The sequence below is a fragment of the Dermacentor variabilis genome, chromosome 3, assembly GCF_050947875.1.
Source record: "Dermacentor variabilis isolate Ectoservices chromosome 3, ASM5094787v1, whole genome shotgun sequence".
Taxonomy (NCBI): domain Eukaryota; kingdom Metazoa; phylum Arthropoda; class Arachnida; order Ixodida; family Ixodidae; genus Dermacentor; species Dermacentor variabilis.
In genome coordinates, this window is record NC_134570.1 from 147,840,952 (window position 1) to 147,858,444 (window position 17,493).

The 17,493-nt window shown below is 46.8% G+C and overlaps 1 protein-coding gene across 3 annotated transcripts in view; it reads left to right on the plus strand.

Annotated features, from left to right (window-relative positions):
• Positions 1 to 17,493, plus strand: part of LOC142576381 (kelch-like protein 17) — a 57,718-nt gene that overhangs the window by 23,611 nt on the left and 16,614 nt on the right. For all 3 annotated transcript variants that reach the window (XM_075686488.1, XM_075686490.1, XM_075686489.1), the window contains 4 exons: positions 3,064 to 3,180; positions 10,286 to 10,499; positions 12,035 to 12,179; positions 17,071 to 17,327. In XM_075686488.1, coding sequence (XP_075542603.1) covers positions 3,064 to 3,180; positions 10,286 to 10,499; positions 12,035 to 12,179; positions 17,071 to 17,327 — 733 coding nt within the window. The remainder of the gene's footprint in view (positions 1 to 3,063; positions 3,181 to 10,285; positions 10,500 to 12,034; positions 12,180 to 17,070; positions 17,328 to 17,493) is intronic.

Genomic DNA, 17,493 nt, shown 5'->3' on the forward strand with positions numbered 1-17,493 from the left:
TGGCGCAGACAGTGCAGCACTGCTCAGGCGCATCGAAACACGTTGCGATCTCGGTGAACAGCTCTTCTTTGTTATCACATGCTTATTTTCATTATCTCTGTCGTCTCCTCGTTGTGGCACGAGCAGAAAGCGTCCCCTGTTGCCCCCTCCAACGATGGATGTTTTTCTCATCGATGCTGAAGTCCTGCTCGGCTTGAATGTTCAACGATGCCTGTGCAGCTAGCACCACTCCTCGTTTGAAAGTGGCACAATCCTTTCTCTATGGCAGCAGTATAGTGGCATTGCATGTTTGGTGCCATTACGATAACGCCATGCTATGGTCTATGCCGCACACCAATATGACGCAAGTCAAAATAGCGACGTCGCTTGTGTACTTCAGTTGGCTACTGGCACGGCTAATAGCGGCCGCAATACTGACTTTTCTAGGTGGCACTAGCTATGCACCATATTTATCATTTTCAATTACAAACTGGCATGTTCTTTAGAATCCTCGAATATAAGCCCACCATAGAGCTTGGTATATGGTTATTTAAAAAAAAAAAAAAACTTTCGGCCTAGATTCGAATAAATACAGTAATTATTGTGTCCTTGTTGGCTAGTGTCCCCCAGACCTCAACACTGTCGTTGCCACTGACAAAGAGGCGTAGCTCAAGGCACAGCGCCAGTCGTCATCGTCACTGCAGGACAGGTTGCTGCCATCATTGTCGTCACCTAGGAATGCAGTAGTGCCGTCTGCCAAATTTGCTGTGTTCTGAAGTTTTTGATGTTTGCTGCATGCAAAGGGGCGCAGGTGGGGCTTAGATTAACCGAAGCTTTAGTGTTCGAACTGATCAAAGTATCTTCAAAGTTGAAAAAACATCTACCAAATGCTTCTTGCACATGAAGGGATGACACTTGACAAGTGTAGATGTTTGGGAATGTACAATGATTTCATCCTAACGTTGGTCTCGTCCACACGTTTGTGATGTCATTGTGCGAAACAAAATTTGGCAACGTTGCTTAGCAATAAGGCTGGGAACAACGATGTAGAGAAAATAGCTAGAGTGCCACACGTTTTTTCTCCCTGAGCTCACGTGTGTCAGCCACAGTGATTGCAGGAAAGGAGCGAACCAGCTTGTTGAGGAGTTGTGACGCATTGACCTTCCGGGTACCAATACTGAAACTGGCTCGTAGAAACACCCATTACAGTTAATTACCGAGGGCACTCTGCTATGGCACTCTGTTAGTTAATTACCGAGGGCATTTTGTTATGAAGTTTGCAGGACTTGAACTCTTATTTTGTGCAAAAAAGAACACTAATGAACAATGGTAGGTGTCTCAAAACTCCTTTAAAGGAATGACCTCAATTCATCCAACATTACCTTTTGGGCATTTGACAAACATGTGTCGTAAAGTACATTTTGAATTTGTTTACAGGGACTTCTACAAACAGCATATAGAACAGTTTCACAGTTAATATTGGGTGTAACGGATGGCAGTATCGAACTGTGTCCGTCAATTTTAGACTATCCACCAAAGCAGCTTTGGGTGGCATAGCTTATAGCCATGAGTCCTAAAACTCTGAGCACCATTGTGGTAACTTTTTTTTGGTTGGAAGTGTTGGCTGTTAAGGGGATTAACTCTTTCCGTACCACTCCCACTGCGTCGTTAGTACGCCAACAATGGTTTGAAACGCCTCTTTCGAGACCTTCTTCGCCGCTCACGGACACACTTCACCATCAGACGCGAAGGAGGATAACTATATTTTTGTTTTCTGAGCCGTTTGATTTTTTTCTCGGGAAACAGTAATTCTTGAACGCGCTCCAAAGTTTTGCGATCATCGAAGTAGAAAGCGAGAAGAATGGCTGCCTCCGGGAGCGCTGCACGCACTTAGAAAGATTGCAGCTCTTGTGATTCCACGGCATCTGCAGCTCATTTTATCGATGGATCGTGCAGCAGCATCAGTGAGGATGCTGCCTTTTCGTTGGACTTGGACTCCGAGAGCGATGACAATGCAAACCAGCCCGGAACGTCGGCAGCCGCAGCCTGGCACCCTTAACTGTAGTGCTTGCAGTTACAATTTTTGTAGTGACCCCTGTTCAATTTCAAATTTTGATTTCTTTGGAGATGGTGCCCGTTAGACGGCAATACATGTTGTACATCTCATAATTTTTGTTACATATTTTACTTGTGTACAAGCGTGTCTTTGCAAACTTTGTTCAGTGTTATCCCATAATCTTGATTCTGGCAATTTAAATCTCTTTTATGACATATATCTAGTTAAAGCTTTTATACATGAAAAGTACATTCATTCTGCTTTTTGTTTATGTATTACATAAAATATTTAGTGAAGTAGTTCCTTCAGGAAAAAGCAATCTGGCATAACCTACAACAAATGTGTATTTTCCCCATGGTAGGAAAAGAGTTAAGGGACACTGAACAGAAATATTACGTTGAGCTGGATTGGCAGATTGTGTTTGTGGTGTTGCGAATTGTTCACTGTTTCTGTGATCAGAGCTTTGGTGTGCCAGTAATTATTTCAAAATTGGCAGTGCCACCTTGAAATTTCATCATTTCCTCATGACATTGTACTTGGTTGTTGACTTTATTTATTTATTTATTTATTTATTTATTTAACAAAAACACTGTGTCAGGCATTGCAGAGAGGGGGGGCGGGAATACAAAGATACTATGCCTGAAACAAAACTCGTGAAGTGAATATTGTTTCATAAATCTTGGAAGCATTTATGAGAGGTCAATTAAAAGTTGGAGGCAATGAAGCATACAGCACCGCAACTTTTGTGGACTTTCCATGCACTTAAATGGCTAAACTGCACAGAAACACCATTGCCCAATCCATCAGGTGGGTCGTGTTGGGTCATTTAAAAGTCTTTCTCAAGATGGCATCATGAGTCAGTATATACACAGCAAGGTTTCCGTGGTTTCAAAACCTTCATTTGGTCATTTGAGGCAGGAAATCACCATCACAGATGTGGTCATTGGTTAGGCTTGCGTTGAAAGCAACTGTGTGGGCCCTTCTTGCCGGCAACAGTGTCTGAAAGTGGCTCCGTGCTGTGTGTGCAGGTGGAAGACCTGATCTCCAGCGATGAGCTCAATGTCTCCTCGGAAGAGTTGGTCTATGAGGCCACTGTGGCCTGGATCAAGCACAATCTGCCTGAGAGGGAAAAGTACGTTGGCAAGGTGAGGCTCTTCTGACATCTCCTTCTGCAGATAAATTGCCATGTGCAATTAGTTCTGACACCACTGTTTATGCATCCTACCGTCAGTAAACAGTAATAATCTCCTCCTGCCTGCCCTGACCCTTGGCGGCCTGCAGTTTAGGGGTATTAAATATTCGCTTAGATGTTTAATGCTGGAAATCATATTTGTTGCAGAATTGTTATGAACAATGCAGCGATACTACTGTATGCTCTGAAGCGTTTTCACATAACACTACGTTATGTGTACTCTGTATTACTTTATTTTGCATTAATGCTAAGTACTGTTAGGATAGCTTGACTTAATCATGCTTGAAGGTAAAATTTAAAGCAATGCAGATGGTCGGTGCCAGTATTAAGACATTATTTTAGCATCGTTTTTCAAGGGGAAGCAAGACCACATAAATGCTTTAATATCTGTGGGAGCTTCAGCACCAGAGAGTTATTTGTGAATGCCATGGCTGACAAGGAAAACAGTAGCACGAAAGAAGCAAGGACAAGATGACTACACAAGAACACTACTTACATTGTCCTTTACACAGTCCTATGTAGTTGTCTCGTCCTTGCTTTTTTTTTTTTTGTGTGTGTGTGTGTGTGTGTGCTACTGTTTTTCTTCTCAGTTATGAATAAAGTTGCCTAAGGAAATGTTTTTGAGTGAATGTGATATTCTTCTGATCATAATGCTTCTCATGTTTTTCTTTCTTATAATTTTCTCTGTGTGTTTCAAGAATGTTGATATACGCGCAGCTTTTAAACTGAGCAAAGTTGACATTGCTGTTCTTTGCGCCTCATGCCTTTTTTTTTCCATGAACACAGCATAGCATGTAAAATGAAAGCATAAGTGAAAGGTGCCATATGCATTACAGTTAAACTTTGATATAATGAAATTCTCGTTATAATGAAGTATTGCATTCTTTACAAGTTCTTGTCTATAGAACACCATGTATTTTGAACCTCAATATAACGAAGTGTGTTTATATACGATTTCAATATTGTCACCCGGCTATTCCAACTAAAACAGTTTACCACCGACAGATTGGCAAAAGAAACTTCTGCCTTTAGCGATGGCTGGTCCTCGGAGAGCGCGCAGGCAACCACGAACTTCGTCGTTTTCGCCTTAAGGGTCCTGTGTCATCACCTGCAAACTTATTTCGCGTCATTGCTCCCCTCTCAAAAGTGACTGGCCTGGTCGCTTCAAGGGCAGCGGGCACGCACTATGGGCAAGAGTGCCAACACGAAAAGACAAAAAAAAACATACAGGAATGTACACAATGCTGAAGCGGTTTGTGAGAGTTGCTCATCCCTCGCGTGCGTAGTACGGCTTTATCCGTACTACGTGGACAACTTCAGCACGGGGACGGCGTCGGTTCGAACCAGGATCAGAGCTTTGAGACACCACCTCGTAGTTCACATCACTGAGGTGGCGTACAACTTCATAGGGGCCGAAATAGCAGCGCAACAATTTCTCTGAGAGCCCACGGTGTCTGATAGGTGTCCACACCCACACGCGGTCGCCTGGTAAGTACTGGACATTCCGTTGGGTCAAGTTGTAACGGTAGGCGTCAGTATTCTGCTGGGTGCGGATGTGATTGCGAGCAAGCTGGCGAGCTTCCTCGGCTTTCTCAACGAAATCTTCAGTGGTGTTATTCCTTGTGGTTCCGTGGTCTATCGGGAGCATGGCGTCTAAGGGGGTTGTAACACGACGTCCGTAAACAAGCTCGAATGACGTAAACTCGGTGGTCTACTGCACAGCGGTATTGTAAGCAAACGTGACGTATGGCAAAATTTCATCCCATGTTTTGTGTTCCACATCTATGTACATGGAGAGCATGTTGGCTAATGTTCTGTTTAGGCGCTCTGTTAAGCCGTTAGCTTGGGGATGATAGGATGTGGTCTTTCGGTGGTCGGTGTGCATCTGTGTGACGACTTGTTGCAATAACTCCACTGTAAACACTGCACCGCGGTCAGTATGAGTACAGCGGGTGCACCATGGCGAAGCACAATGTTGTGGACGAAGAAGCTGGCGACTCCAGCAGCAGTTCCCCACGGCACAGCTTTCGTCTCCGCATAGCGAGTTAAATAGTTCATTGCCACGATTATCCACTTATTTTGCGAGGATGACGTGGGGAACGGCCCAAGAAGGTCCATTCCCACTTGCTGGAACGGCGCCGGAGGCGGATCCAAAGGCTGAAGGAGGCCGGCAGGCTTGACGGGTGGAACTTTACGCCTCTGACAGTCACGGCCCATTCGCACATAGCGCTGAACCGACGAAAATAGGTGTGACCAATAGTATTTTTGCCGTATGCGTGCTAATGTCCTCGCGAAGCCTAAGTGGCCAGCACAGGGATCGTCGTGACACGCTTGTAAAACTTCCTCGCGCAGTGCCGTCGGAACGATGAGAAGGAACGTTTCCTGGCTGTTCTCGAAATGTTTCTTGTACTGGACATCGTTTCGCAGGCAGTACGACGTCAATCCTCGTGAAAGTGGGCGTGGGACAAGAACGTCAACTCCCTCGAGATATCGGATGACTGGAAGCAGCTCAGAGTCTGCACGTTGATAGTCAGCCATGCGCACCACGTCGACGACACCAAAAAACGGCAAATCTAGCTCCAAGTCGGAGGATGTCAAGGGAATAGGAGAATGTGACAAGCAGTCAGCGTCGCCATGCTTATAGCCGGATCTGTAGACAACAGTTATGTCGTATTCCTGGAGGCGGAGGCTCCAACGAGCGAGGCGACCTGACGGGTCTCGTAGATTGGCAAGCCAGCAGAGCGAGTGGTGATCGCTGATCACTCGAAATGGCCGGCCGTATAAGTAGGGTCGGAACTTGCTGATGGCCCACACGTCTGCTAAGCATTCTTTTTCGGTCGTTGAATAATTAACTTCTGCTTTTGTCAGACTACGACTCGCGTACGCAATTACACGTTCTGCGCCATCTTGCCATTGAACCAGAATGGCCCCGAGTCCTACGCTGCTGGCGTCGGTGTGTATTTCAGTTGCCGCGGTGTCATCAAAATGCGCCAGCACTGGAGCAGATTGAAGGCATTTACGCAATTTGGTGAAGGCCTGCTCTTGGTCTTCCGTCCACGCAAAGGGCACATCTTGTCGTGTCAGTCTCGTGAACGGTTCAGCAATCCTTGAGAAGCCTTCAACGAAACGACGGTAGTAAGTGCAGAGGCCCAGGAACCGCTGAACAGCCTTTTTGTCTTTAGGACGAGGAAACTCTGCAACGACAGCAAGTTTTTCTGGGTGTGGTTGTACTCCTTGGGAGCTGACCACATGGCCTAGAAACTTGAGTTCCTGAAAGCCAAAGTAACATTTTTCAGGCTTGATGGTGAGGTTGGCCTTGCGTATTGCAGTAAGGACACTTCGTAGCCGAGCGAGATGTTAATCGAACATGCTGGAAAACACAACAACGTCATCTAGGTACACTAGACACGTCTGCCACTTTAGTCCAACGAGTACAGTGTCCATCATTCGTTAGAACGTAGCAGGAGCGAAACAGAGACCGAAAGGCAGCACTTTAAATTTGTACAGTCCATCGGGAGTCACGAAGGCGGTTTTTTCACGGTCACACTCGTCCACTTCGATTTGCCCATAGCCTGACTTCAGGTCTAACGAAGTAAAGAACTGAGCATGACGCAGACGGTCCAAAGCGTCATCGATTCGTGGCAGGGGATAAACGTCGCGTTTGGTGACTCGGTTAAGCCGTCTGTAGTCAACGCAGAAGCAGAGTGTGTTGTCTTTCTTTTTTACTAGTACGACAGGCGATGCCCACGGACTTGTCGACGGCTGGATGACGTCAACATTTAGCATTTCTTGAACTTGACGCTTAATCGCCTCCCGCTCCATAGGTGACACGCGATACGGATGCTGACGAACAGGCCGCGCCGACTCCTCTGTAACGATCCGGTGTTGCGTAACGGAAGTGCGCTGGACTTTGGACTCCGTGGACAAACAGCCGGAGAATTCTGTCAGTAGGCCCAGCAGCTGATCCTTCTGTACATCTGCTAAGTCAGCATTAATGTGGACGCGGGTATTCAGGCTGGCATGAGTTGTTGCATCCGGTGAAGTCACTTGTAACGTGCCGATGTCGGAGAAGTCAGCAATGTCGTTCAGGAATGCCGCAGCTGTACCTTGAGGGACGTGCTGATACTCAAGGCTGAAGTTTGTCAACAAAACTTGCGAGCACTTATGCTGTATTTGAACAAGGCCTCGGGCAATGCAGATGTGTCTTTCGAGCAGCAGCGGGATATTTGCCTCGGCAATACCCTCATAGCCGTCGAATGCGTCGCAGGTGACGAGGGTCACTACGCTGCTCCTTGGCGGCACCGTGATGTTCTCGTCAACAATCCTCAAGGCGTTGACATATGTGTCGTCAGTGCTGCTCTCTGCTAAGGCCTTCGCCGTCGAAAACGTTACCCGCGACTTTTGTAAGTTAATCACAGCTCCATTAGCCTGCAGAAAGTCCATTCCCAGAATTAGGTCCCTCGAACAGCTTGGGAGGATAACGAAATCTCTGAGGTATGTAAACCCACGAATGCTCACTCGTGCTGTGCATCTTCTTACTGGGGTTAGCAGATGGCCTCCTGCAGTGCGAATCTGCGACCCAGTCCACTCGGTAGAAACTTTCTTCAGCTTGCAGGCCAGGTCCATGCTCATAACTGAAGTGTCCGCTTCAGTGTCGATTAACGCCGTTATTTCTTCGTCTATGGTGACGGGACTGTTTGACTCCGTCTGTACGTCTGCGTTGTTCTGCTTTCGTCATTGTCGTCGTAGTGGAGGATCTTGCGTACGGTCGTCGTCAGCGGCCTCACCTCCAGAGGTCGCTGAACTCAGTTTTCTAGACCTGCCGGGCTAGGCGAGCGGCGTCTCATAGCGCCGCAAGTAAAAGCTTGGCTTGGTGATGGTGACCTGTAACAAGCAGGAGACGACGAACGGGCTCCTGCCATCGCTGATCAAAATTGCGACGATTCGCGACGAAACTCTCTATTTCTGGCGGCCGCTCATCAGGTCGTGGACGAGGTGCATTCGGAGAGAATCCACGGATCCCCACATGACGATAAGGACACATGTAGATGTGTCCGGCTTCCGTAGAACAGATTCAGCGTCTGTATGTGATTGACGACAACGTGCGATGCTACAGGAGTGGCAGGAGGTGGTTGGTTCGTCATTCCAGTTCGTTCTGGTAGCAGACCGTGCTGTAGCTGGAGTCCCTGGAGGCGTCGGCTGGCACATACGTGCACAGGGGTAAGCTCGGCTGAACTACTCGCCGGGCTTAGGTCTGGGGTATGCTCCAGAGATCTTAACATCGACCGTACCCCGCACCTCCACTAGAAATATCACCCAACTATTACAACTAAAACAGTTTACCACCGACAGATTGGCAAAAAAACGTCTCCTTTAGCGATGGCTGGTCGTTGGAGAGCGCGCGCGCAACCACCAACTTCATCGCTCTCGCCTCAAGGGTCCCGTGTCATCACGTGCAAACTTATTTCGCGTCAATATAACGAAATTTCACTGTCACCGAGACCATAAATGGAAACATCATGGAGGCAGACGGTCAAGTGGTTTAATTACATCTGGCCACTACAGCTAATGCTAACGCGATCAAGTGCACGCGAGGAAGGGAGGGGGGAGCGAGTTGGCGCATCTCCCTTTATAGCGTGGCTGTGGCTACACTTGGTTGAGCGTGCCCATGCACCCTGGTGTAGAGATCGTCTGCCGTGTGTGCAAAGACTTGGCGAGCTGAGATAGCTAGGCACCGTGCGCTGTCCTCCCATGCATTTAGTGCTGGTGGCTGCGTAATCTTGAGCTTTGGAGACTCATTCAAACTAGAGGCCAACAAAGCATTCGCTCCCTGCTGCCAGGGCTTTTCATGATAGCATCGTCTTACTGTAGGACACACTATGAGCCACGAGGCCGGAGTAAACGCGAAAGCGTGGCTGGCTTTCGCTTTTTTTACCACCGACGCGAAGATATCGTCAGCACGGCATAGAACCATATCTTTCATCACCAACTCTCAAATTCAGCAAAATGATTTTGTTTTCTCATTTATATTTGCTTTTCCGAGTGCCAGATAACTCGCAAGATTTTGCGGCTCCTTCCGTGTAAGAAAAATCCACCAGCGGCTTTAATTATTTGTATAAAAGATTATATATTAATATAAGAAAATTTCGATACAACAAAGCAAATCATTGATTTTACCAACTTCGTTATGTCTAGGTTTAACTGTAGTGCACATTACATGCTAAAATCTGATGTTGCTGCTGACACTAGGACCTGCAGTACGCCCATTGCAACAACGTGAAACTGTCGTTCACACTTAAACTGCAACTTTGCACAGTCACCACAGTGAAATCACTTTGGTCCTTGCTGGGTAGATTGTCCAACATACTGTGCACCTCACATGGCACCAGTGAATGTTCATCATCTGCAAGTGCCTCGGATTCATTCAGCCGTGCTGCTCTGACAGTTGTAATTCGGTGACATTGTGGTATAATGACACAGGACACGACAAGTGCAGAAAATCTTGTATGGCTCATTGCAGGCAGTCGTGTAGCGAGCGACAGAAATTCTCTGAAAAACTAAGTAGCTGTCTGATTTTGTAAATTGAACCATTGAAGGAGTCACTGCTTGATTCATATTTGCATATTTGAGTACTTGCCCACCTTTAATTAGGTGTATTGTCCAGCTAGTTATGCAAGCTTAGCTCACACAAGATATCTCTGAACATGTGGTGCAGTAAAAAAAGAAAGCTCACTCTTCTGCAAATTGGATGAACAGAGTTATGAGCAATGCAGAGTGTTGAAGCAGTATGCTAGGTATTTAATTAAAACAAGTTGGACAGGTCATCTAATGCATAGAGCAGATAACCAAAGGCCCATAACAGAGTGGCTGCCAAGGAAAGGGATATAGTTGAGAATGGCAGATGATTTTTAGGTGAGACAAGATTAGCAAATTTGTAGGTGTAAGATGAAGTTAGTTGAAGCAAGACAGGAGTAAGTGCAGACCATTGGGGGGAGGCATTTGTCCAGCAACGGACACGGAATGTGATGATGTCATCGTGTGTGTTGGCCCTGTCGCAGCTGCTGCAGCACTGTCGGCTGCCGTTGATGCGTCGGGAGTTCCTGCTGTCCAAGGTGGGCGAGGAGCCGCTGGTGCGCTCGAGCGAGGAGAGCAAGGACCTGCTCATCGAGGCCATGCGCTACCACCTGATGCCTGAGCGGCGCGCTGCCATGGCTGGGCCGCGCACCTCGCACCGCAGGCCCGAGGGCCTCCGCTCCTACCTCTTCGCCGTCGGTGAGCCCCGCAGTCTAATCCCGGGGACCTTGAGCAAAAGTAGAGCTGCTTCCTGTTCGGCAGTGCAACAATTGGCATAGCGCAATCTTCCTTGCAAGCTTTCATTTTAAAGCAAAGCTTTCGTTGCCTACCTACCTGGTATTGGATGTGGATCAGTAGCAGGGTTCTGGGTAGATTTCTTAAACCGATCGATACCTTATCGGCAGGTCACTTGATAGAATCTGCAGGGGTTTGTTTGATGGCTGTACCTGGCTGTCCGCTAGTTAAAGACTCTTCTAGAAAGGTTTTACACCGGAAAAAAAAGGAGCCTGCGCAGTTCTATCATCATTCATTCACAACTGTATCTGTTGAACCCAAATCCTAGTTTCATTGGGGGCACAACTGGCTACAGCTGGGAGGCCATGTTTAGCGAAGCTTTCTGTGTGGCGTCCGAAAGTTTAAATGCTGTGGTTGGTGGTGCCACTACATCGCGTTTCTCCACAAGCATCTGTGAGGGCCGCCACCATGGCCGTGGATGGTTGCAGGAAGCATTCGTCGCTGAAACGTGCCTCACAAGATGCAAGGGAATACTGTGCCACATCTCTTATCGTATTGCACCATTTCACCATTGCCAACTCCCCAAAGCTTTGCTTACACCATTTACCACAGTGTGTGGTGTCTCGCAAAATTTTTGTAAACACACTGCATTGAGAGTTCATAACGCATTCATACTGTAGTTTTTCTACATGAAGTGAGCAGATATGTGATTAAATATGATCTTGATTGCCATCCACTTGTACTGGGCAATGCTAATGCAAGCTTGAATTTCATGTACATTATGAAATGGACGACACACAGCATTCGCTAATGGATGTCTTTTTTTCTTGAAACAAGGGAATATACATATTGCACTCAAGGCAACAGAAACAATAAACATGCAGCTGCCATACATCCTTTGACAATGTGGAGAGAAGAAATGGGGAGGGGAAGGCAGGGAAGTCAACTAAAGGTTGTCCAGTTTGCTACCCTACACGTGGGGAGGTGGATGGGGAAGCGAAAGAGAGAGAAAGATGGGGAGTTCAGAATCTACACGTGCACTGGACAAGGCACAGCGTTCCTACAGTCGGGCACTCGGATTAGTTGCTTTCAGCTACTAGTGTAAAAGAGCTTGTGTGACAAGGTGGAGATCAGGAAACACCATCATCATCAACAGACATCTGGATCCATCACCTCATTGACAAAAGAATCATGAGATCTGTGAGCATGTCGTCAGTCACCTTACTTAAAAAGGAAATTTCATATGCGTAATCCTAGTTATTGTGCGAATATAATTGTCATTTAATACTTCATAAATGTTTTGTTCTTCATTCCTTCTCTGTAATAAGTGCATGTGCTCATTTCAATAAACAAAATTGATTGTCAGTCATGAATTCGTCATCTTAGTCATCACTGTGAGTCGTCTGTTCTTTCTCTTATTCCCGCTTCTGTGCTATACCAGTCAATGCTACATAGCCAACTACCCCGCGCCTTCTCGTGTGCCTTTTCTGTCGTACCAGGTGGAGGCTCACTGTTTGCCATCCACAGTGAGTGTGAGTACTACAACCCACGTACGGACCGCTGGAGCTCTTTTGCACCTACCATCCACCGGAGGTCTCGAGCCGGCATCACCGCACTGAACCGAATGCTGTACGCCATTGGCGGGTGAGTTGTCTCACTGTCCTGTTGATTGCCCTTCTGACAGCAGGTACCACCAGTATACACTTCGACTTCGCCTTGCCATTTGCTAGCTGCCTGGATAGCTCGGATGGCGGAGCGGCTGCCCCGGAAGGGTGGTGGTACCGAGTTCAAGTCCCGGACCAGGACGAATTTTTGTTGAACTGCGGAGCTTTTCTTTCGAGGAAACCGTATGGGTTTCCTTTGTAGCAATTGCTACATTTGAGTGGATGTCTCATTTTCCCCTTATTAACCTCTATAGTGAATCTCGAAGACCATGCTTCTTCGCACCAGAAGCTACTACAACGACCAAAGACGCGTCATGGCAACCATGACATTACAGGTGCCAGTGTCTGTATACGTTTCTTAAAGGTGCTTGTGATTGCATACCAGGGAGAGTAGAACTTGTATGACGTCATACAGTTTGCAACAGGGATGTTTGTTGGAAGTCATAGTGGTGCAAGGATGGCGTGCAGCGAGTTTATTTTACTGCAACTGACGACACCACTTCAGACAGGAGAAAGCATGCAAGTGTTCAGCAGAAATTATCAAAGAATGTCAGCTAGTCATTATGGTAAATTATGATACAATAATATGTGATAACGTTGGTTTTGTTCTTTTATTTTCATTTGCCATCAGTGCAGGAGAAAACTACAGGTCATTTTCTTTATTTCTGCTTCAAAAATTCAGAATTGTTGGTTTGTCGCACCGTGGCTACTTCCTTGCCTACCAATTAAAGTTTTTGCCGCAGTTGGTGACTTTCTGGCTACTTATTGACAATTTATGGCTACATTTTCTCCCGAAGACCTGGCAGGCCTGCTCCCACTCTCTCTATGTGTGGTGTGCCTGTGTGTATGTTTGTGGGTGCAAGTTGTGTGCCCAGCGTCAGACCAAACCTCACCAGACTTGTCAGGCTGAATAACACACGTAGGTCTAATGCAATGTTGGAATTCAAATGACACGAAGCTTGTTTGAGTTAGCAAGGTGTCACTAAGGCGATGTGTGATGCTTGTCAAGAGAAAATGTTGATGAGTGCATAGAGAAGTACAACATCTATCAAAATACATCAAAAGCTCGTTAATTCGACCCTCGTTAATTTGGAAAGTTGGATAGTTGGGACTCGTCCTCTGGTCCTGACAGGCATATGCATCATTTAATAAAACCAAGCTCTCATTAACTCGGACGTATTTGGCAGCACACTGGTTAATTCGGACAACTCTCAGAGCTCGGAGAGCACAGAACGCCACAAATGTGTGATGCAAAAGAGTAATAGGGGGCGCTGGTGTCCATCAGAAACAAAACTGCAGAGCCCAAATCATCATAGTCATCAGCAGAAATATTATATGAATGACAGGGATGCCAGAATGCCTCATGCCTATTTGTGGCTTTATAGTCTTTGTACTTGCGTTTATCACAGTGCGTAACACCACGTCAGTCGTGGGCTTTCATAACTCCGTAGTCACCAACCATGATCGTGTCGATAGCAGATGCAGTTTCATCCACAGCGGTTGCGGCAAACATTCGTTTTGACCAGATGCATGCCTCAGCCACGTGCCTTCAGAACTGCGTCCATGATCAGAACCGTCCACGATCGCATCGGTAGCGGCTGTGGTTTGTTCTGCAGAGGTCACAAGCAGTAGACCCGTTTTGACTAAACACGATGGTAGCACGTTTCATCTCACGAACATGCCGGAAGCTGTCAAGGATGAAGAGCATGGATAAATGGACGATCTGTTGGCTACCAGCTCACCGATGAAAAAGTAATCGGGATGTACGCATTATAGTGAAAAGCATGTTTCAGATGAAGACTCATGCTGCCATAGCCGCGCTGCAAAGGAAGTTAGGAAGTCTGCCACTGCAAGATGTTGCAAGTGCCAGTCAGTCACGAGATGATGAGAATTGCAGCTGCCGCACTTCTTTTGTGCAACATAGATACAGGATTTTCTGATTAATTCAGTAAGCAAAAGCGTGTTAACACAGTATGCATTTCTTTATTATTTTCTTGATACCCTTGATAATTCTACATTCACTTAATTCAGACATTTTTTTTTTGTTCTTTTCCATGAAATCCAAATTAATGTGATCTTACTGTACATTTGAGGCATCGTAGCACTTGTCACAGTGGCGCAGGATTGACCCAGAATGGCTGCATACCCAGTGGCGTGTACCCATCGCCGAAGTTGTCTGTTTGGGCACAGACTCAGTGGCCCAATGTTTCTGTGATGCATTGGGTGCATGAGCATATTTTGCATTTCATACCCATCGTAATGCGGCCGCGACGACCAAAATCGAACCCGTGACCTCCTGCTCGTCTGCACAATGTCATGTCTACTGAGTTACTGCGACGGGTGAGACTCGTCAAGCTAGACCAAGTGCAGCAAGATGCAATGCAGGAACATGCACATCAAAATTTGCTGGAAACCGCAATACTCATATCACAGGGCAACACGATGAATAGGCAGGCAGAATGTAGCTGTGGCCATTGCAGTAATATAGTGCGACGTGTAAGGTTTAAGACTTGAAAAGTGGTGTAGTGTTTAGTCGCCCAGTCGTAGTCTTTGATGTGATGCGCAGCATTGAAATTTTTGTTACAGAACATTGTTTGAGTGATACTCTCAGTGTTATTATCATTCTCTAACATTCAATGGAAACCATTTTGTGGTCGTTATAACGCCTTGCAATGAGGCGTTTTAATTTCGCAGAAAAGTGCTTCAAGCACTGCGCACTCAAATGGTACATAGCCGGCTGCACTTGATGACGCTCTTTGTGCAGGCATTGCAAAACTCATTTGCAGTGATGCCTCATGGAAATAAAATTAGGTACTTAAAAGGGCACTAAAGAGAATCGCGAAATCAAGTTAAAGGGACCCTGAAACGCTTTTGACGATTTTCTACAAACGTACTGAGTCGTTAGAGTAGGTCCTTCTGATCATTAATTGGCGCATCTAAGTGCTCCGCGTAAAGCGTGTAATTTATTATAAGGTTTTCAAAGTGCACATCGCTGCCGATCGCAGCACACTGCTCGGCGGAATTTTAAGCCGCCCCTACCCATATGACCGAAATCGCCCATACGACGTCAGTGGGGCGAGCTATCCGATTGGCTGACAAGGGCGCGTGATCGATAATTTTTCCAATTTTATGATAAACAAATGATCTTCGTAATAGTTGGAATGTTAGTTAATTTGTTTTTATGAAAAGAAAGTAACATAAAGAGAATGCACAAGAATAATTTTTCAGTACACTTAAGCACTTCCGGCACACAGCGTGTGTCGTCTGCTTGTGTTACAACGTACTCCATTTTGAAGAGAGCTCCGCGGTCAGAGTAGGTCTCAGTCTTTTCGCGAGCACTATGATTCGACTTTGTTGCCTTGTGGACTGCAAACGTAGCGACTGGCAATATGCCAAGCTGCGACATCGTGTCCCTCTGTAAGGCATCATACGAGTGAATTGGCTGCTGCGCATCGGACTGCCGCTATCCGATCGGCGCCAGGATTTGCGCGTTTGTGGCCGTCACTTTACACCGGAAGATTACTAACGCAATAGCGTTTCGCGAGTCCGGTATTAGGGAAAACGCAAGCGCAAGGGGACAGAGTCTGGCCGCTTGACTTTGCCGTAACGGGATGAGCCATGAGATGAGCAGAAGGGCAAATGCGAATGGTCTGCACGGTGCAGCCACCTGGTGGCACAGAGCTCAACCATACAGAGTAGCGGCAACGAAGTGTATTCTTCTTTGCTGCTGGTGTGTATTTTTCGCAGGAGTGTAATCATTAACACGTTGTTTTTATAAATGTTTAAAATGTTTTACACTTGGTTAGAGCAATATTAGTGCTTTGTTTGGCTGGTTAAGCTCTGCACCAACAAGTGTATGGACCGTGCAGACCGATCAGGCCGCTCACGTACGTCTACGCTAAAGTTCCTTCATCAGCTTGAGTTTATGCCTACAGTCATTTGCCGAAATGACCAGCTTGCCTGTGGTTACCGGAATACAAGACACGTTCGGCGCTACGACAGAATGCTCGCAACGCACGCTGCTTCGATAGCTCTCGCTTGGGGTCGACGGCCAAGCGGCTAGCGGAGCGGTCTCGCGCGGGCGTGGGCGGGCTCCAAAACAACCGGAAGTGGACGATGTGACGTCGCATCGTGACGCTGAACCAGTGAAGGCGGAGCTTAGCCCCGCTCGCTCGGCGAACGAGTTGAGGAGGAAAAGCATGGCTAGGGAGGAGGGTAACTTCTAATCGCTTGTAGCTCCATTAATACGTAACGCTTCACTTAAATTGTGGTGCGAATGTTCTACTTAAGCTGTACCCTACGCGTCTACAAAATTTGTCCGAACCGTTTCAGGGGCCCTTTAAACTGAGAAGTTATTTTTTCAAAACTCTTCATCAACTTCACAGTAATAGGTTGGATGTTAGGAGCGTAAATAAAGATCAAAGTTCGGAAATTTAGTGCTAGTACGTCACTGTGACATCATGAATTTCTAAGTATTTATTAATAGCTGGGCCATTGTGTTGCAGCGAAACTTCTCGAACCTTGTCAAGTTTAATATTTTGCTCTTTTTTAATGCATTGTAGTACACCTTGACTGATGAAAGAATTAGCTAGGCCTGAACACACTCCGTCAAAATCCATGACATCATGCTTAGCTGGTGCGGAATCTTAAAGGCGGCATTGCTGCCCGTTTTTCGTTTTAGCATCTTTTCTTACTTGCCAAGCTTCTTTGTGTGTTTAGTGGTTTTACTGGTATTGTAGAAGGGTAATGTACTATTACCCTTCAGATGAATTTTTCTCTTTAGCCACTCTTAATTAAACCAAGGGTGTGTAATGGAAGTGAGGTTGCATTTTGCTCAATTTCGCCATTTTCCTGTTGCTCCCGCCTCGCAGCTTCGACGGCACACGAGACCTGTCGTCGGTGGAATGCTACGACCCTGTGCGTAACACGTGGTCACTGCTCCCGGGATTGGGCAGCCGACGCAGCTGCCTCGGAGTGGGAGCCCTGCGTGGCCTCATCTATGTGGCTGGTGGCTACGACGGGACGTCCTGCCTGAGCAGCGTGGAACAGTTTGACCCCCTCGTTGGTGCTTGGACCTCCGTGGCTGCCATGGAGTATCGTCGGCGATACTGCCGCCTAGCCGTCCTCGGTGCGTCTGCTGTCCGTGCAAGAAACATTTTTAAGCAGACGGCTTTCTTTGGCTTGTTCATCTGTTTTTGTTGTCGGCGGTTGGTAGCTGGAGCTTGGGCTTTCACCGCCGATACAAAGGCACTGGTGAAAAGGGTGTGTGTGCTCATGCAAAAGAGTTGCGGGGT